This window comes from Pseudophryne corroboree, assembly GCF_028390025.1.
Source record: "Pseudophryne corroboree isolate aPseCor3 chromosome 3 unlocalized genomic scaffold, aPseCor3.hap2 SUPER_3_unloc_17, whole genome shotgun sequence".
NCBI classification, from domain to species: Eukaryota; Metazoa; Chordata; class Amphibia; order Anura; family Myobatrachidae; genus Pseudophryne; species Pseudophryne corroboree.
In genome coordinates, this window is record NW_026967505.1 from 1,220,081 (window position 1) to 1,242,326 (window position 22,246).

A 22,246-nucleotide genomic window follows, 5' to 3' on the forward strand; every position below is an offset into this window, starting at 1 on the left:
TGTAGCTACCATAGGTGCAGGGAGTGCAGCTGCTATGTGGCCAGAGCTGAGAGGGGCCACCTTCCCTGTCACAGTTACATGTGTTATATACAGGGTGTAGCTACCATAGGTGCAGGGAGTGCAGCTGCTATGGGGCCCAGAGCTGAGAGAGGCCACCTTCCCTGTCACAGTTACATGTGTTATATACATAGGTGCAGGGAGTGCAGCTGCTATGGGGCCAGAGCTGAGAGGGGCCACCTTCCCTGTCACAGTTACATGTGTTATATACAGGGTGTAGCTACCATAGGTGCAGGGAGTGCAGCTGCTATGGGGCCAGAGCTGAGAGGGGCCACCATTCCTGTCACTGTTACATGTGTTATATACAGGGTGTAGCTACCATAGGTGCAGGGAGTGCAGCTGCTATGGGGCCAGAGCTGAGAGGGGCCATCTTCCCTGTCACAGTTACATGTGTTATATACAGGGTGTAGCTACCATAGGTGCAGGGAGTGCAGCTGCTATGGGGCCAGAGCTGAGAGGGGCCACCTTCCCTGTCACAGTTACATGTGTAATATACAGGGTGTAGCTACCATAGGTGCAGGGAGTGCAGCTGCTATGGGGCCAGAGCTGAGAGGGGCCATCTTCCCTGTCACAGTTACATGTGTTATATACAGGGTGTAGCTACCATAGGTGCAGGGAGTGCAGCTGCTATGGGGCCCAGAGATGAGAGGGGCCACCTTCCCTGTCACAGTTACATGTGTTATATGCAGGGTGTAGCTACCATAGGTGCAGGGAGTGCAGCTGGTATGGGGCCCAGAGCTGAGAGGGGCCACCTTCCCTGTCACAGTTACATGTGTTATATACAGTGTGTAGCTACCATAGGTGCAGGGAGTGCAGCTGCTATGGGGCCCAGAGCTGAGAGGGGCCACCTTCCCTGTCACAGTTACATGTTATATACAGGGTGTAGCTACCATAGGTGCAGGGAGCGCAGCTGCTATGGGGCCAGAGCTGAGAGGGGCCACCTTCCCTGTCACAGTTACATGTGTTATATACAGGGTGTAGCTACCATAGGTGCAGGGAGTACAGATGCTATGGGGCCAGAGCTGAGAGGGGCCACCTTTCCTGTCACAGTTACATGTGTAATATACAGGGTGTAGCTACCATAGGTGCAGGGAGTACAGATGCTATGGGGCCAGAGCTGAGAGGAGCCACCTTTCCTGTCACAGTTACATGTGTTATATACAGGGTGTAGCTACCATAGGTGCAGGGAGTGCAGCTGTTATGGGTCCAGAGCTGAGAGGAGCCACCTTCCCTGTCACAGTTACATGTGTTATATACAGGGTGTAGCTACCATAGGTGCAGGGAGTGCAGCTGCTATGGGGCCAGAGCTGAGATGGGCCCACCTTCCCTGTCACAGTTACATGTGTTATATACAGGGTGTAGCTACCATAGGTGCAGGGAGTGCAGCTGCTATGGGGCCCAGAGATGAGAGGGGCCACCTTCCCTGTCACAGTTACATGTGTTATATGCAGGGTGTAGCTACCATAGGTGCAGGGAGTGCAGCTGCTATGGAGTCCAAAGCTGAGAGGAGCCACCTTCCCTGTCACAGTTACATGTGTTATATGCAGGGTGTAGCTACCATAGGTGCAGGGAGTGCAGCTGTTATGGGTCCAGAGCTGAGAGGAGCCACCTTCCCTGTCACAGTTACATGTGTTATATACAGGGTGTAGCTACCATAGGTGCAGAGAGTGCAGCTGCTATGGGGCCCAGAGCTGAGAGGGGCCCACCTTCCCTGTCACAGTTACATGTGTTATATACAGGGTGTAGCTACCATAGGTGCAGGGAGTGCAGCTGCTTTGGGGCCCAGAGCTGAGAGGGGCCCACCTTCCCTGTCACAGTTACATGTGTTATATACAGGGTGTAGCTACCATAGGTGCAGGGAGTGCAGCTGCTATGGTGCCAGAGCTGAGAGGGGCCACCTTCCCTGTCACAGTTACATGTGTTATATACAGGGCGTAGCTACCATAGGTGCAGGGAGTGCAGCTGCTATGGTGCCAGAGCTGAGAGGGGCCACCTTCCCTGTCACAGTTACATGTGTTATATACAGGGCGTAGCTACCATAGGTGCAGGGAGTGCAGCTGCTATGGTGCCAGAGCTGAGAGGGGCCACCTTCCCTGTCACAGTTACATGTGTTATATACAGGGTGTAGCTACCATAGGTGCAGGGAGTACAGCTTCTATGGGACCAGAGCTGAGAGGGGTCACCTTCCCTGTCACAGTTAAATGTATTATATACAGGGTGTAGCTACCATAGGTGCAGGCAGTGCAGCTGCTATGGGACCCAGAGCTGAGAGGGGTCATCTTCCCTGTCACAGTTACATGTGTTATATACAGGGTGTAGCTACCATAGGTGCAGGGAGTGCAGCTACTATGGGGCCAGAGCTGAGAGGGGCCACCTTCCCTGTCACAGTTACATGTGTTATATACAGGGTGTAGCTACAATAGGTGCAGGGAGTGCAGCTGCTATGGTGCCCAGAGTTGAGAGAGGCCACCTTCCCTGTCACAGTTACATGTGTTATATACAGGGCGTAGCTACCATAGGTGCAGGGAGTGCAGCTGCTATGGGGCCAGAGCTGAGAGGGGCCACCTTCCCTTTCACAGTTACATGTGTTATATACAGGCGTAGCTACCATAGGTGCAGGGAGTGCAGCTGCTATGGGGCCAGAGCTGAGAGGGGCCACCTTCCCTGTCACAGTTACATGTGTTATATACAGGGCGTAGCTACCATAGGTGCAGGGAGTGCAGCTGCTATGGTGCCAGAGCTGAGAGGGGCCACCTTCCCTGTCACAGTTACATGTGTTATATAGGGCGAGATGTACTAAAGCAAAAATGCGGTAAAACCCCCGAAAACGGGGGTTTTACCGCATTTTCATATTTACTAAGACCCTACCGCATCGTTTTCGGCGTCCAGGGTTTCGCCATCTCTGGATGGCGAAACCCTATAGAAGCCTATGGGCTTCTTTTCGCCGACCGCCGCAACCCGCCGACACCGTCGACCCCCGCCGCAGACGCCGACCCCCCTTCCCCCTGGCTTACCTTCCTCCAGGCTGCCCTGGACCCGGAAGGTAGTGTCCTCCTCCCCCTAGCAACGCAGCCGGACGTACTTCCGGCTGCAGGGGGGAGGAGGAGGTGCCGGGGGCAGCCTGCTGCTGCTTCCCGGCATCTAGCCAGTGTCTGGACCCCAAGGAGGTGACGGAGACCCCCCGCAGACCACCTAACAGGTATCGCGGGGGGCCTCCGTCACCGCATCGCGATGTTGATCGCATATGTTAGTACATACGCGATCAACATCGCTGCGGAAGCCGGCGAGGGGCGGCGATGTATGTTAATACATCCCGCCCATACAGGGTGTAGCTACCATAGGTGCAGGGTGTGCAGCTGCTATGGGGCCAGAGCTGAGAGGGGCCACCTTTCCTGTCACAGTTACATGTGTTATATACAGGGTGTAGCTACCATAGGTGCAGGGAGTGCAGCTGCTATGGGGCCCAGAGCTGAGAGGGGCCACCTTCCCTGTCACAGTTACATGTGTTATATACAGGGGTGTAGCTACCATGGGTGCAGGCAGTGCAGTTGTTATGGGGCCCAGAGCTGAGAGGGGCCACCTTCCCTGTCACAGTTACATGTTATATACAGGGTGTAGCTACCATAGGTGCAGGGAGTGCAGCTGCTATGGGGCCAGAGCTGAGAGGGGCCACCTTCCCTGTCACAGTTACATGTGTTATATACAGGGTGTAGCTACCATAGGTGCAGGGAGTGCAGCTGCTATGGGGCCAGAGCTGAGAGGGGTCACCTTCCCTGTCACGGTTAGATGTGTTATATACAGGGTGTAGCTACCATGGGTGCAGGCAGTGCAGTTGTTATGGGGCCCAGAGCTGAGAGTGGCCACCTTCCCTGTCACAGTTACATGTTATATACAGGGTGTAGCTACCATAGGTGCAGGGAGTGCAGCTGCTATGGGGCCAGAGCTGAGAGGGGCCACCTTCCCTGTCACAGTTACATGTGTTATATACAGGGTGTAGCTACCATAGGTGCAGGGAGTGCAGCTGCTATGTGGCCCAGAGCTGAGAGGGGCCACCTTCCCTGTCACAGTTACATGTGTTATATACAGGGTGTAGCTACCATAGGTGCAGGGAGTGCAGCTGTTATGGGGCCAGAGCTGAGAGGGGCCACCTTCCCTGTCACAGTTACATGTTATATACAGGGTGTAGCTACCATAGGTGCAGGGAGTACAGCTGCTATGGGACCAGAGCTAAGAGGGGCCACCTTCCCTGTCACAGGTACATGTGTTATATACAGGGTGTAGCTACCATAGGTGCAGGGAGTGCAGCTGCTATGGGGCCAGAGCTGAGAGGAGCCACCTTCCCTGTCACAGTTACATGTGTTATATACAGGGTGTAGCTACCATAGGTGCAGGGAGTACAGCTGCTATGGGGCCAGAGCTGAGAGGGGCCACCTTCCCTGTCACAGTTACATGTGTTATATACAGGGTGTAGTTACCATAGGTGCAGGGAGTGCAGCTGCTATGGGGCCCAGAGCTGAGAGGGGCCACCTTCCCTGTCACAGTTACATGTGTTATATACAGGGTGTAGCTACCATAGGTGCAGGGAGTACAGCTGCTATGGGGCCAGAGCTGAGAGGGGCCACCTTCCCTGTCACAGTTACATGTGTTATATACAGGGTGTAGTTACCATAGGTGCAGGGAGTGCAGCTGCTATGGTGCCAGAGCTGAGAGGGGCCACCTTCCCTGTCACAGTTACATGTGTTATATACAGGGTGTAGCTACCATAGGTGCAGGGAGTACAGCTTCTATGGGACCAGAGCTGAGAGGGGTCACCTTCCCTGTCACAGTTAAATGTATTATATACAGGGTGTAGCTACCATAGGTGCAGGCAGTGCAGCTGCTATGGGACCCAGAGCTGAGAGGGGTCATCTTCCCTGTCACAGTTACATGTGTTATATACAGGGTGTAGCTACCATAGGTGCAGGGAGTGCAGCTACTATGGGGCCAGAGCTGAGAGGGGCCACCTTCCCTGTCACAGTTACATGTGTTATATACAGGGTGTAGCTACAATAGGTGCAGGGAGTGCAGCTGCTATGGTGCCCAGAGTTGAGAGAGGCCACCTTCCCTGTCACAGTTACATGTGTTATATACAGGGCGTAGCTACCATAGGTGCAGGGAGTGCAGCTGCTATGGGGCCAGAGCTGAGAGGGGCCACCTTCCCTTTCACAGTTACATGTGTTATATACAGGCGTAGCTACCATAGGTGCAGGGAGTGCAGCTGCTATGGGGCCAGAGCTGAGAGGGGCCACCTTCCCTGTCACAGTTACATGTGTTATATACAGGGCGTAGCTACCATAGGTGCAGGGAGTGCAGCTGCTATGGTGCCAGAGCTGAGAGGGGCCACCTTCCCTGTCACAGTTACATGTGTTATATAGGGCGAGATGTACTAAAGCAAAAATGCGGTAAAACCCCCGAAAACGGGGGTTTTACCGCATTTTCATATTTACTAAGACCCTACCGCATCGTTTTCGGCGTCCAGGGTTTCGCCATCTCTGGATGGCGAAACCCTATAGAAGCCTATGGGCTTCTTTTCGCCGACCGCCGCAACCCGCCGACACCGTCGACCCCCGCCGCAGACGCCGACCCCCCTTCCCCCTGGCTTACCTTCCTCCAGGCTGCCCTGGACCCGGAAGGTAGTGTCCTCCTCCCCCTAGCAACGCAGCCGGACGTACTTCCGGCTGCAGGGGGGAGGAGGAGGTGCCGGGGGCAGCCTGCTGCTGCTTCCCGGCATCTAGCCAGTGTCTGGACCCCAAGGAGGTGACGGAGACCCCCCGCAGACCACCTAACAGGTATCGCGGGGGGCCTCCGTCACCGCATCGCGATGTTGATCGCATATGTTAGTACATACGCGATCAACATCGCTGCGGAAGCCGGCGAGGGGCGGCGATGTATGTTAATACATCCCGCCCATACAGGGTGTAGCTACCATAGGTGCAGGGTGTGCAGCTGCTATGGGGCCAGAGCTGAGAGGGGCCACCTTTCCTGTCACAGTTACATGTGTTATATACAGGGTGTAGCTACCATAGGTGCAGGGAGTGCAGCTGCTATGGGGCCCAGAGCTGAGAGGGGCCACCTTCCCTGTCACAGTTACATGTGTTATATACAGGGGTGTAGCTACCATGGGTGCAGGCAGTGCAGTTGTTATGGGGCCCAGAGCTGAGAGGGGCCACCTTCCCTGTCACAGTTACATGTTATATACAGGGTGTAGCTACCATAGGTGCAGGGAGTGCAGCTGCTATGGGGCCAGAGCTGAGAGGGGCCACCTTCCCTGTCACAGTTACATGTGTTATATACAGGGTGTAGCTACCATAGGTGCAGGGAGTGCAGCTGCTATGGGGCCAGAGCTGAGAGGGGTCACCTTCCCTGTCACGGTTAGATGTGTTATATACAGGGTGTAGCTACCATGGGTGCAGGCAGTGCAGTTGTTATGGGGCCCAGAGCTGAGAGTGGCCACCTTCCCTGTCACAGTTACATGTTATATACAGGGTGTAGCTACCATAGGTGCAGGGAGTGCAGCTGCTATGGGGCCAGAGCTGAGAGGGGCCACCTTCCCTGTCACAGTTACATGTGTTATATACAGGGTGTAGCTACCATAGGTGCAGGGAGTGCAGCTGCTATGTGGCCCAGAGCTGAGAGGGGCCACCTTCCCTGTCACAGTTACATGTGTTATATACAGGGTGTAGCTACCATAGGTGCAGGGAGTGCAGCTGTTATGGGGCCAGAGCTGAGAGGGGCCACCTTCCCTGTCACAGTTACATGTTATATACAGGGTGTAGCTACCATAGGTGCAGGGAGTACAGCTGCTATGGGACCAGAGCTAAGAGGGGCCACCTTCCCTGTCACAGGTACATGTGTTATATACAGGGTGTAGCTACCATAGGTGCAGGGAGTGCAGCTGCTATGGGGCCAGAGCTGAGAGGAGCCACCTTCCCTGTCACAGTTACATGTGTTATATACAGGGTGTAGCTACCATAGGTGCAGGGAGTACAGCTGCTATGGGGCCAGAGCTGAGAGGGGCCACCTTCCCTGTCACAGTTACATGTGTTATATACAGGGTGTAGTTACCATAGGTGCAGGGAGTGCAGCTGCTATGGGGCCCAGAGCTGAGAGGAGCCACCTTCCCTGTCACAGTTACATGTGTAATATACAGGGTGTAGCTACCATAGGTGCAGGGAGTGCAGCTGCTATGGGGCCAGAACTGAGAGGGGTCATCTTCCCTGTCACAGTTACATGTGTTATATACAGGGGTGTAGCTACCATAGGTGCAGGGAGTGCAGCTGCTATGGGACCCAGAGCTGAGAGGGGCCACCTTCCCTGTCACAGTTACATGTGTTATATACAGGGTGTAGTTACCATAGGTGCAGGGAGTGCAGCTGCTATGGGGCCCAGAGCTGAGAGGAGCCACCTTCCCTGTCACAGTTACATGTGTAATATACAGGGTGTAGCTACCATAGGTGCAGGGAGTGCAGCTGCTATGGGGCCAGAACTGAGAGGGGTCATCTTCCCTGTCACAGTTACATGTGTTATATACAGGGGTGTAGCTACCATAGGTGCAGGGAGTGCAGCTGCTATGGGACCCAGAGCTGAGAGGGGCCACCTTCCCTGTCACAGTTACATGTGTTATATACAGGGTGTAGCTACCATAGGTGCAGGGAGTGCAGCTGCTATGTGGCCCAGAGCTGAGAGGGGCCACCTTCCCTGTCACAGTTACATGTGTTATATACAGAGTGTAGCTACCATAGGTGCAGGGAGTGCAGCTGCTATGGGGCCCAGAGCTGAGAGGGGCCACCTTCCCTGTCACAGTTACATGTGTAATATACAGGGTGTAGCTACCATAGGTGCAGGGAGTGCAGCTGCTATGGGGCCAGAACTGAGAGGGGTCATCTTCCCTGTCACAGTTACATGTGTTATATACAGGGGTGTAGCTACCATAGGTGCAGGGAGTGCAGCTGCTATGGGACCCAGAGCTGAGAGGGGCCACCTTCCCTGTCACAGTTACATGTGTTATATACAGGGTGTATGTAGTGATACGCTACTAGTCATCCATCCTTAAATATATGTTTCTTTATATGCATAAGTAGCTATATTATTATAGCATGTTTATTTAGGGTATCAGATATATTTATATCAGTTATGGTGTCTGTACTTATATATAGCTGTAAATAAACTTCATTATATATGTCATAGACATTGAAATAATTGCAATAACCTTGGTAATATAGGGGGTATGATGTTTTAAAATGCCTCTGTAGAAAACAAAATGGTCCTGAGGTAACCTTCAGCTCAGGTGCTGAATTGAGATGAGGACGTATCTGATTGGATGGAGAGACACCTGAGGTAACATTAAGCACATGTTCTGACAGGTGGCTCTCGAGACGTCGGCGGGAAGAGGAGATCCTCGCGACCACCGGGAGGAGGATAAATAGCAGCGCTGCAGGACCAGTGGAACTTGGATTCGAGTGCCCAGCCATAGGAGCGGTTACTCCTCCGTTGCGCCGCTGACAGGATCCGTGGTAAAAGCGGACGTCAGTGGAAGGAGTGCCGCTGCTACTGGTGGTAGGGCACTGGATAGCGCTGATTCCCCCAGCTGTCACCGGAGAGGAGGAAGCTGAGATCGGGAAAAGGTGAAGTCCAGAAGCGGACCAACATCCGGCGGGGAAGAACGGAGCACAGCGTGACCAGATTGGGGAGCGCTCAGTAACTGAAGACCGCGTCAGCATCATCATAAGAGGCGGAGATCGTGTCACGGAAGCGGCCCCAGACTGACCATCCTCCGGCGGAGAGGAGTGACGCCCAGAGTGACAGGCCGGGGGAGAGCTTGACAGCTGAGAGCAGCGGCATCCCCAGAAGCGGAGGGAGATCAGCGGCTAAAGCAGCAGGACGGAGGTGAGCTATTACCCTCCCATAGCTGAATCCACCCACCTAGAGGGGCAGAGTATACTAAAGCAACCGCAACGGGAACGATCTCTGCAAATTAACCCCACTCCAGCTGCTGTAATTACCAAGCGTAAGCACCATGCTCTAACCAGCGCATCTACAAATCAAGGAGGGGTTAAACGATACGCCGGGAAGCATCTCTGCCTGCAACTGAGTGACATACGGGTGATTGACAGCACTTTCCCTCTGCTAGCTATTGACAGGAGTCAATAGTGAAAACGTCAAAGGTCTGTGAATAAATGCCCCTCACTTGTTCCTACACCACATAGTGAGACTTTTATAGGCATTATTACTCTGTCAGGACAATATACCCACAAGAATAGGATGATGTTGCACCTGTGACTGTTAAATGAGGATCATAAAGAGTAACATTACTCCAGGGTACATTTAGGACAGCATTTAACCATTAATACCTATTGTACTCCTACTAAAGTGCTGCAGAGAGATAGATATACTTACCAACAGAAGAATATAATATCTCAGTCGGTCAGTGTGTCACATCAGTATCATAACCAATTCTTTCACGAGACTATTGATTGAATACTCTGCATAACATTATATATAAGGAGTATAGTGGCACCTGTAGGATAGTTGTGGAATAACATTAACTATATTAACCAAAGGCAGAGTTTCAATGGATACAAAGTAGTAACATTATAACTGAAGGGAATACAAGAGGATACAAGTAAGCAGCTATAACCTATCTGGTTGTTACTATTCTGCAAACACAGTACAAAGATATCCCAGGAGATTACGTTACTTCTATTAGTGACTACAGTAATAGGAAAATATATATATATATATTTAAATACTCTACAACTACTTGGATTCAGAGAGGACTTTCTTCAATACTACCACCTATATATATGCATATATATAAAAATAGACTCAAAGGGACTATTATATAGAAATAGGATGTTATATTTAATTTGTGGTGATAATTTCTAATAAGATATAGAAATTAATGTGTCCTAACATTTTAAGCATGAAATATAATACTGATAGGTTAACCATTTAATATTACTTATATTATTACTTGAAGAAGAGTATTGAAGATTATATTGTTAATTGAGTATTGATAATTAATAGGATATATATATATATATGCTTAATGAATTGAGTGTATAAGTGTATATGGAGTGGGAGGCGACTATAATAGCTCTGAACAGTAATATTGAACTAAATATATTGCATTAAAATGAGTTAACCTGTTAGATACTATTGTCATAGATTATTATTTGATATATGCATAAATGGTTAGTATAAACTTACCTGGACCGACTGAAGAGCACCGGAGACATCGCTATGAGGTATTGACTATCATCATCTGTGGATTTAGAAAAGAATAAAAAGAGAAGACATAAGGTTTCCCAAACTAATCCTTTAAAATAGGTTAATAACTTATTTCAAAGTTTGGGTGGAGGCACTAGAGTGAAACTAAAATCCTAACTATACTCAGGGTTACATATTGGAGGCACTGGATTGAGATACGAACAGATAGGACAAATGGAGATCAGTGGAGAAGATATATACAGCTGGTGTAGAAGTAAGGGAATAGATGTACAGAAAAGTGTGAGTATTTTGGGAAATTTCGTTGATATTATAGAAGACGATATTATTAGTGAAGTAAAGAAAATGTATGGAATGAAACAACCACATATTGTAGATAAGTGGAAAGATGGTAGTGAGGAGATATGTGCTGTTTTAATAAGTAATGACAATCCGTTAGATGCAGCAGTAATCCCTGCGAACATATTAATAGAAAGAATTCCGGGTAGGAGATTACAAGTAAGGTGGCCAGTAGATACATATGCTGATGGAGGAGAGAAAGTCAACAGTAAAGAAGATATTCAAGTTGAAAGTATTAGCACAGGGTGTTTTCATAATACCAGTAATACCTCAGAAGAAACAACTAGGGGTGAAGAAAAAATAGATCCACAAGTTGAGAATGTAATGGATAAAGTGGTTAGTCATTTCGAACGATGGCATTATGAAGGGGGATATAGAAGATTAAGGATATTTTCTGGGGTGATTCCTGTTCCAACTGGAGAAGAGAGCTATGATGTATGGAGAGAGGCGGCAGTGCAACATTCCGAGGAGTGGAGGTGTCCAGAGCATATAAAGAAACAGAGAATAGTGGAAAGTTTAAGAGGACCAGCAATGGGAATCATTCATGCCACCAGGAGAAGTAATTCACAGGCTACCTTGAAGGATTATTTTGATGCTCTGGACTATTCGTTTGGCACCTTAGAGGACGTGGGAGATCTGTTGACTCGTTTAAATCAAACTTATCAAGAACCTACCGAAACCCTCACCAATTATATATATCGGCTGGACAAGATAATTTACAAACTATTAGATAAAGGAGGGATTAATCCTCCAGAAATTGATGCCATGCGACTCAAGTATATATTGAGAGGAGCGATGACCACCAATCCTGTAGCTCAAAGATTAAGGTGTAATATACCCCGTGATCCTCCACCTACGTTAGGAGAATTGATAAGGGATGTTAAATTGGAAGAAGTCCAAATTGAAAACCGAGAAAAAAATATCAAACGAGTCAAAGTTGTTGTTCCCATTCCTGAAGTTCCATCCGCTAATGAACAATTGCTCAAAGCTTTGGAAGAACAAAATAAGAAGTTAGAACAGTTAATTTCTTTACAGAATTCAGCCATGTCAAATTCTAGGACATCTCTGTCGGGTAGAGGGAGAGGTTTCAGTCGTAGACAAGATAATACTAGAAATCTCACTTGTTACCGATGTGGACAATTAGGGCATCGGTCGTTCGAATGTACACAGAGGGAAAGTAACAGAACAATGGCAAATAGTACGGAGTTGAGGTCATCATCTATGACGGAAAACGGGCAAGGGACGTCGATGAACCCCGCATCGACTCCCAGATTATAGATGTCTGCAGAATGGGGAGTACTCAGTGGTCCAACCTAATTCCCAGTGGAATCATTGGAAAAGCGCCCATGGTACCTGCTTTGATAAATGGGAAATTGTGTCAAGTATTATTAGATAGTGGATCACAAGTATCAATTATATTTGAAAGTTGGTACCGGCAACATCTTTCGGATGTACCACTTATGCCTTTTGATGGACTAATCATATGGGGGCTGAGCGATCAAAAATACCCTTATTTAGGGTATGTAACAACCCAGATTGAATTCATAGATGACAACACTAAGTACCGAACCCCGTTCCCTTTTTTGGCATTAGTGTGCCCAGACTCTCCATCAGAACAGGGAGCCGTATCCATCATAGTCGGGACAAATTCCTATCTGTTTAAAATGCTAGCCAAGTGGTGTATACAACAAGACACTGTAGAATCAAGACATGACGGGTCTAACAATGGTGTAACCTGTAGTAGTGATATAATAACCACTGATATCTATACAATAACAAGTTCAGTCAATGCTGCTAGCAAGATTGAAGACTGTTTTCAAGGAAGTGACATTTCTGTCAATGACAGAGATAACTTAATTGCTAAAATATTGTTAAGGAAATCTGTTTTTTCATTTGGCGAATGGGACTTGGGTACTGTTACAGAAGTGGAACATCGAATTCGATTACGGGATGATACCCCTTTCCGAGAGAGATCTAGGAGGTTAGCTCCTGCTGATTTTGAGGACGTGAGGCAACATTTAAAACATCTGCTGGAAAATCAGGTGATTGCTGAATCAGAGAGTCCTTACGCTTCCCCCATAGTGGTAGCCCGAAAGAAAAATGGTGACATTCGATTGTGCATAGACTATCGTACTCTAAATAATCGCACAATTGAGGATCAGTATACAGTACCCAAAGTGGAAGAAGCGTTGGATTGTCTTCAAGGGAGTAGATGGTTCTCGGTTCTGGATATGCGTTGTGGTTACTACCAGATTCCTATGCATCCCGATGACAGAGCTAAAACAGCTTTCTTGTGTCCAATTGGTTTCTTTGAATTTCTAAAAATGCCACAAGGTATAAAGGGGGCGCCTGCAACATTTCAAAGGACCATGGAGAAAATCATTGGAGACATGTGCTACCGTGAAGTTCTTGTTTACCTTGATGATGTCATTGTATTTGGACGGACTTTAGAGGAGCATAATAATAGATTGTTAAAAGTACTAGATCGATTACAGAAGAGGGGCCTGAAATTGTCCATAGACAAATGCCGGTTGTGTCAAACCACTGTTCGATATTTGGGTCATATTGTCAGTAGAGAAGGGATATCCACTGATCCAGACAAAATAGCAGCAGTACAAGAATGGCCTAGACCTTTGAATCTCAAGGATCTACGCTCTTTCCTGGGATTTAGTGGATACTACCGTCGGTTTGTACCGCAGTATTCAAAGGTATCACGACCATTAACCGACTTGACTAAGGGCTATCCACCTGCTGGCAGAGGTCGTCCTCCCTCTGGAAAGTATTTCAAACCGCAAGAAGAGTTTGGTGATAGATGGACCGATCAGTGTGAAGATGCTTTTCAGAGACTCAAGTATCTATTGACCCATTCACCTATTTTAGCCTATGCCAATCCTAACTTACCATACGAACTACATATTGACGCTTCCATGGAAGGACTTGGGGGAGTGTTGTATCAACACCAAAATCAACAGTTACGCCCTATAGCTTATATCAGTAGAGGATTATCCAGCAGTGAGAAGAATTATGCCGTACATAAATTGGAGTTCTTGGCCCTAAAGTGGGCGGTAGTGGAAAAATTCCATGATTATTTATATGGAGTAAAATTTACGGTACTCACGGATAATAATCCACTGATATACATCAACTCTACGGCCAAGTTAGATGCCACAGGACATCGCTGGCTAGCAGCCCTGTCTAATTATAATTTTAGTTTAAAATACAAGCCTGGTTCCCAAAATATCGATGCTGATGCTCTGTCTCGATTGCCGCATATTCCCACTAATAGCTCAAATGATGATTGGATTGAGTTACCGGCACCTGCTTTCCAAGGTCTTTGTCATCAGATTTCTAGTTTACAGCATTCTAACACTGGAGCTATTAGTGCATTAGGAGCTTCGGGAGCTGCTCTTCCTCTCATGTACTGTTGGATATCTAAAGCTGAAATGGGTGAACTGTCTGTAGTAACTCAAGATCAAATGAAACAAGCTCAATACCATGATCCCGATTTAGGAGCTATTATGCAATATTTACAAAATCCCAACACCAGCATAAGCTATTCAAACATGTCTAAAAAAATTAGGGTACTGTTTAAACAAAGAAACAGATTATTTTTAAAACAAGGGATACTATATCGAAGAACAAAGACTCCTGCTGGTACTTTTAAACGTCAATTAGTGCTGCCAGCCGTTTTTGTCCCTATAATTTTAAAAGCCCTTCATGACAATCATGGTCATTTAGGCTATGATAAGACCCAACATTTAGTAGCTGAACGGGTATATTGGCCCTACATGAATCAGGACATTGAGAAGCATTGTCATAATTGCCCCAATTGCATCCTACGGAAAACTTTACCACAGCAAGCAGCACCTTTGGGTCATTTACAAAGCTCTGGGCCTATGGATCTTATATGTATAGATTTCCTCTCCTTTGAAGGTCCTAATGGGCAAGATAGTAACATCCTTGTCATAACTGACCATTTTACCAGATATGCACAAGCATTTGTGACTTCCGATCAAAAATCATTAACTGTAGCTAAAACCCTGTGGGAAAGATTTTTTGTGCATTATGGATTACCTTCACGTATTCACTCAGATCAAGGGCCTGACTTTGAAAGTAGACTCATTAAAGAATTGTGTAGGTGCTGTGGAATAAGAAAATCTCATACTACACCATATCATCCCCAAGGAGATCCTCAGCCAGAAAGGTTTAACCGCACCCTTCTCAATATGCTTGGCACTTTGGATAATAAACAGAAACTACATTGGAAAAAGTACATCTGTCAACTGGTACACGCTTACAATTGTACAAAGAATGAGGCCACTGGGTACTCCCCATATTTGTTGATGTTTGGAAGAGAAGCCCGATTACCTATAGATATTAGTTTTGGCACCTCCCCCACCACTATTAAAGCACCATCTCATTCCAAATATGTGGACAATCTGCGAAAAGAACTTAATGAAGCTTATGAATTGGCTAGCAAGGCCAATCAACGACAAAATATTAAGAATAAATTGGCCTATGATAAAAAAGTAACAGAACATGTACTTTCCCCTGGTGACCGGGTTCTTCTTCGACGATTAGGTGTACCTAGACGGCAGAAAATTGCTAATCGATGGAAGGAGACCCCTTATCGAGTAATAAAGAAGTTGCCTGGAATACCAGTGTATCAGATTGTGCCTGAGAATGCTATGGGACCAGTGATGACCTATCACCGACAGCATTTATTACCCATCCAACTTGACTTGGTATTGACTCCGAATGAGGATAAAGAAGCTGATCTACCTGTGGGTGCCATTCCAGATAAACAACTACATAAACCTTCTATGAAAATACCAGCTGATAATTTAGAGACTGATGCCTGGGATTCTGACATAGGGTATTTTTATGAAATGAGGACTGAAGATCTCCAACAATCGCCTCCACTCCCCTCTACTCAGCTGGCCGTCGAAGATGGTGATTTGTTAACATGTGAAGAGGAGATAGTCTGTCCAGATAATGAGTTTGCACTGGACTATAAAACGGATATTGACCATCCTCTAACTCCCCTAAGAGACTCTTCCATAAATCCTTTACCTCAGAGGGTTCGTAGGCCACCTAAAATGTTAACCTACCAACAGTTAGGATGCCCTAGTATTATAGAAAGAACTGTTCATCCTAGCATCATTTATTCATGGCCGTACTTTGGATCTGTTAAAATGAGTCATGAAAGTATCTGATCACAGGTAGCTTACCTAAACCGAATATAACCGGTATAAATTCAAAAGTGGTGATCAGATTGAGTACTAGAATACTGAATGTTAATCTGATCTCCAGGGGGAGAATGTAGTGATACGCTACTAGTCATCCATCCTTAAATATATGTTTCTTTATATGCATAAGTAGCTATATTATTATAGCATGTTTATTTAGGGTATCAGATATATTTATATCAGTTATGGTGTCTGTACTTATATATAGCTGTAAATAAACTTCATTATATATGTCATAGACATTGAAATAATTGCAATAACCTTGGTAATATAGGGGGTATGATGTTTTAAAATGCCTCTGTAGAAAACAAAATGGTCCTGAGGTAACCTTCAGCTCAGGTGCTGAATTGAGATGAGGACGTATCTGATTGGATGGAGAGACACCTGAGGTAACATTAAGCACATGTTCTGACAGGTGGCTCTCGAGACGTCGGCGGGAAGAGGAGATCCTCGCGACCACCGGGAGGAGGATAAATAGCAGCGCTGCAGGACCAGTGGAACTTGGATTCGAGTGCCCAGCCATAGGAGCGGTTACTCCTCCGTTGCGCCGCTGACAGGATCCGTGGTAAAAGCGGACGTCAGTGGAAGGAGTGCCGCTGCTACTGGTGGTAGGGCACTGGATAGCGCTGATTCCCCCAGCTGTCACCGGAGAGGAGGAAGCTGAGATCGGGAAAAGGTGAAGTCCAGAAGCGGACCAACATCCGGCGGGGAAGAACGGAGCACAGCGTGACCAGATTGGGGAGCGCTCAGTAACTGAAGACCGCGTCAGCATCATCATAAGAGGCGGAGATCGTGTCACGGAAGCGGCCCCAGACTGACCATCCTCCGGCGGAGAGGAGTGACGCCCAGAGTGACAGGCCGGGGGAGAGCTTGACAGCTGAGAGCAGCGGCATCCCCAGAAGCGGAGGGAGATCAGCGGCTAAAGCAGCAGGACGGAGGTGAGCTATTACCCTCCCATAGCTGAATCCACCCACCTAGAGGGGCAGAGTATACTAAAGCAACCGCAACGGGAACGATCTCTGCAAATTAACCCCACTCCAGCTGCTGTAATTACCAAGCGTAAGCACCATGCTCTAACCAGCGCATCTACAAATCAAGGAGGGGTTAAACGATACGCCGGGAAGCATCTCTGCCTGCAACTGAGTGACATACGGGTGATTGACAGCACTTTCCCTCTGCTAGCTATTGACAGGAGTCAATAGTGAAAACGTCAAAGGTCTGTGAATAAATGCACCTCACTTGTTCCTACACCACATAGTGAGACTTTTATAGGCATTATTACTCTGTCAGGACAATATACCCACAAGAATAGGATGATGTTGCACCTGTGACTGTTAAATGAGGATCATAAAGAGTAACATTACTCCAGGGTACATTTAGGACAGCATTTAACCATTAATACCTATTGTACTCCTACTAAAGTGCTGCAGAGAGATAGATATACTTACCAACAGAAGAATATAATATCTCAGTCGGTCAGTGTGTCACATCAGTATCATAACCAATTCTTTCACGAGACTATTGATTGAATACTCTGCATAACATTATATATAAGGAGTATAGTGGCACCTGTAGGATAGTTGTGGAATAACATTAACTATATTAACCAAAGGCAGAGTTTCAATGGATACAAAGTAGTAACATTATAACTGAAGGGAATACAAGAGGATACAAGTAAGCAGCTATAACCTATCTGGTTGTTACTATTCTGCAAACACAGTACAAAGATATCCCAGGAGATTACGTTACTTCTATTAGTGACTACAGTAATAGGAAAATATATATATATATATATTTAAATACTCTACAACTACTTGGATTCAGAGAGGACTTTCTTCAATACTACCACCTATATATATGCATATATATAAAAATAGACTCAAAGGGACTATTATATAGAAATAGGATGTTATATTTAATTTGTGGTGATAATTTCTAATAGGATATAGAAATTAATGTGTCCTAACATTTTAAGCATGAAATATAATACTGATAGGTTAACCATTTAATATTACTTATATTATTACTTGAAGAAGAGTATTGAAGATTATATTGTTAATTGAGTATTGATAATTAATAGGATATATATATATATGCTTAATGAATTGAGTGTATAAGTGTATATGGAGTGGGAGGCGACTATAATAGCTCTGAACAGTAATATTGAACTAAATATATTGCATTAAAATGAGTTAACCTGTTAGATACTATTGTCATAGATTATTATTTGATATATGCATAAATGGTTAGTATAAACTTACCTGGACCGACTGAAGAACACCGGAGACATCGCTATGAGGTATTGACTATCATCATCTGTGGATTTAGAAAAGAATAAAAAGAGAAGACATAAGGTTTCCCAAACTAATCCTTTAAAATAGGTTAATAACTTATTTCAAAGTTTGGGTGGAGGCACTAGAGTGAAACTAAAATCCTAACTATACTCAGGGTTACATGTAGCTACCATAGGTGCAGGGAGTGCAGCTGCTATGTGGCCCAGAGCTGAGAGGGGCCACCTTCCCTGTCACAGTTACATGTGTTATATACAGAGTGTAGCTACCATAGGTGCAGGGAGTGCAGCTGCTATGGGGCCCAGAGCTGAGAGGGGCCACCTTCCCTGTCACAGTTACATGTGTTATATACAGGGTGTAGTTACCATAGGTGCAGGGAGTGCAGCTGCTATGTGGCCCAGAGCTGAGAGGGGCCACCTTCCCTGTCACAGTTACATGTGTTATATACAGAGTGTAGCTACCATAGGTGCATGGAGTGCAGCTGCTATGGGGCCCAGAGCTGAGAGGGGCCACCTTCCCTGTCACAGTTACATGTGTTATATACAGGGTGTAGTTACCATAGGTGCAGGGAGTGCAGCTGCTATGGGGCCCAGAGCTGAGAGGGGCCACCTTCCCTGTCACAGTTACATGTGTTATATACAGGGTGTAGCTACCATAGGTGCAGGGAGTGCAGCTGCTATGGGGCCAGAGCTGAGAGGGGCCACCTTCCCTGTCACAGTTACATGTGTTATATACAGGGTGTAGCTACCATAGGTGCAGGGAGTGCAGCTGCTATGGGGCCCAGAGCTGAGAGGAGCCACCTTCCCTGTCACAGTTACATGTGTTATATACAGGGTGTAGCTACCATAGGTGCAGGGAGTGCAGCTGCTATGGGGCCAGAACTGAGAGGGGTCATCTTCCCTGTCACAGTTACATGTGTTATATACAGGGTGTAGCTACCATAGGTGCAGGGAGTGCAGCTGCTATGGGGCCAGAGCTGAGAGGGGCCACCTTCCCTGTCACAGTTACATGTGTTATATACAGGGTGTAGCTACCATAGGTGCAGGGAGTGCAGCTGCTATGGGGCCCAGAGCTGATAGGGGCCACCTTCCCTGTCACAGTTACATGTGTAATATACAGGGTGTAGCTACCATAGGTGCAGGGAGTGCAGCTGCTATGGGACCCAGAGCTGAGAGGGGTCATCTTCCCTGTCACAGTTACATGTGTTATATACAGGGTGTAGCTACCATAGGTGCAGGGAGTGCAGCTGCTATGGGGCCAGAGCTGAGAGGGGCCACCTTCCCTGTCACAGTTACATGTGTTATATACAGGGTGTAGTTACCATAGGTGCAGGGAGTGCAGCTGCTATGGGGCCCAGAGCTGATAGGGGCCACCTTCCCTGTCACAGTTACATGTGTAATATACAGGGTGTAGCTACCATAGGTGCAGGGAGTGCAGCTGCTATGGGGCCAGAACTGAGAGGGGTCATCTTCCCTGTCACAGTTACATGTGTTATATACAGGGTGTAGCTACCATAGGTGCAGGGAGTGCAGCTGCTATGGGACCCAGAGCTGAGAGGGGTCATCTTCCCTGTCACAGTTACATGTGTTATATACAGGGTGTAGCTACCATAGGTGCAGGGAGTGCAGCTGCTATGGGGCCAGAGCTGAGAGGGGCCACCTTCCCTGTCACAGTTACATGTGTTATATACAGGGTGTAGTTACCATAGGTGCAGGGAGTGCAGCTGCTATGTGGCCCAGAGCTGAGAGGGGCCACCTTCCCTGTCACAGTTACATGTGTTATATACAGAGTGTAGCTACCATAGGTGCAGGGAGTGCAGCTGCTATGTGGCCCAGAGCTGAGAGGGGCCACCTTCCCTGTCACAGTTACATGTGTTATATACAGAGTGTAGCTACCATAGGTGCAGGGAGTGCAGCTGCTATGGGGCCCAGAGCTGAGAGGGGCCACCTTCCCTGTCACAGTTACATGTGTTATATACAGGGTGTAGCTACCATAGGTGCAGGGAGTGCAGCTGCTATGTGGCCCAGAGCTGAGAGGGGCCACCTTCCCTGTCACAGTTACATGTGTTATATACAGAGTGTAGCTACCATAGGTGCAGGGAGTGCAGCTGCTATGGGGCCCAGAGCTGAGAGGGGCCACCTTCCCTGTCACAGTTACATGTGTTATATACAGGGTGTAGTTACCATAGGTGCAGGGAGTGCAGCTGCTATGGGGCCCAGAGCTGAGAGGGGCCACCTTCCCTGTCACAGTTACATGTGTTATATACAGGGTGTAGCTACCATAGGTGCAGGGAGTGCAGCTGCTATGGGGCCAGAGCTGAGAGGGGCCACCTTCCCTGTCACAGTTACATGTGTTATATACAGGGTGTAGTTACCATAGGTGCAGGGAGTGCAGCTGCTATGTGGCCCAGAGCTGAGAGGGGCCACCTTCCCTGTCACAGTTACATGTGTTATATACAGAGTGTAGCTACCATAGGTGCAGGGAGTGCAGCTGCTATGTGGCCCAGAGCTGAGAGGGGCCACCTTCCCTGTCACAGTTACATGTGTTATATACAGAGTGTAGCTACCATAGGTGCAGGGAGTGCAGCTGCTATGGGGCCCAGAGCTGAGAGGGGCCACCTTCCCTGTCACAGTTACATGTGTTATATACAGGGTGTAGCTACCATAGGTGCAGGGAGTGCAGCTGCTATGTGGCCCAGAGCTGAGAGGGGCCACCTTCCCTGTCACAGTTACATGTGTTATATACAGAGTGTAGCTACCATAGGTGCAGGGAGTGCAGCTGCTATGGGGCCCAGAGCTGAGAGGGGCCACCTTCCCTGTCACAGTTACATGTGTTATATACAGGGTGTAGTTACCATAGGTGCAGGGAGTGCAGCTGCTATGGGGCCCAGAGCTGAGAGGGGCCACCTTCCCTGTCACAGTTACATGTGTTATATACAGGGTGTAGCTACCATAGGTGCAGGGAGTGCAGCTGCTATGGGGCCAGAGCTGAGAGGGGCCACCTTCCCTGTCACAGTTACATGTGTTATATACAGGGTGTAGCTACCATAGGTGCAGGGAGTGCAGCTGCTATGGGGCCCAGAGCTGAGAGGAGCCACCTTCCCTGTCACAGTTACATGTGTAATATACAGGGTGTAGCTACCATAGGTGCAGGGAGTGCAGCTGCTATGGGACCCAGAGCTGAGAGGGGCCACCATCCCTGTCACTGTTACATGTGTTATATACAGGGTGTAGCTACCATAGGTGCAGGGAGTGCAGCTGCTATGGGGCCAGAACTGAGAGGGGTCATCTTCCCTGTCACAGGTACATGTGTTATATACAGGATGTAGCTACCATAGGTGCAGGGAGTGCAGCTGCTATGGGGCCCTGAGCTGAGAGGAGCCACCTTCCCTGTCACAGTTACATGTGTTATGTACAGAGTGTAGCTACCATAGGTGCAGGGAGTGCAGCTGCTATGTGGCCCAGAGCTGAGAGGGGCCACCTTCCCTGTCACAGTTACATGTGTTATATACAGAGTGTAGCTACCATAGGTGCAGGGAGTGCAGCTGCTATGGGGCCCAGAGCTGAGAGGGGCCACCTTCCCTGTCACAGTTATATGTGTTATATACAGGGTGTAGCTACCATAGGTGCAGGCAGTGCAGCTGCTATGGGGCCAGAGCTGAGAGGGGCCATCTTCCCTGTCACAGGTACATGTGTTATATACAGGGTGTAGCTACCATAGGTGCAGGGAGTGCAGCTGCTATGTGGCCCAGAGCTGAGAGGGGCCACCTTCCCTGTCACAGTTACATGTGTTATATACAGAGTGTAGCTACCATAGGTGCAGGGAGTGCAGCTGCTATGGGGCCCAGAGCTGAGAGGGGCCACCTTCCCTGTCACAGTTACATGTGTTATATACAGGGTGTAGTTACCATAGGTGCAGGGAGTGCAGCTGCTATGTGGCCCAGAGCTGAGAGGAGCCACCTTCCCTGTCACAGTTACATGTGTTATATACAGGGTGTAGCTACCATAGGTGCAGGGAGTGCAGCTGCTATGGGGCCAGAGCTGA

General features: G+C 47.9%; 1 protein-coding gene across 1 annotated transcript; it reads left to right on the top strand.

The window, feature by feature from the left end:
• The first annotated feature begins 10,539 nt into the window (after nt 1–10,539).
• LOC134983514 (paraneoplastic antigen Ma1 homolog) lies at nt 10,540–11,940 on the top strand. The gene has a single exon (XM_063949172.1). It carries the CDS (start codon nt 10,540–10,542, stop codon nt 11,938–11,940), a length of 1,401 nt encoding a protein of 466 aa, XP_063805242.1.
• The last annotated feature ends 10,306 nt before the right edge of the window (nt 11,941–22,246 follow it).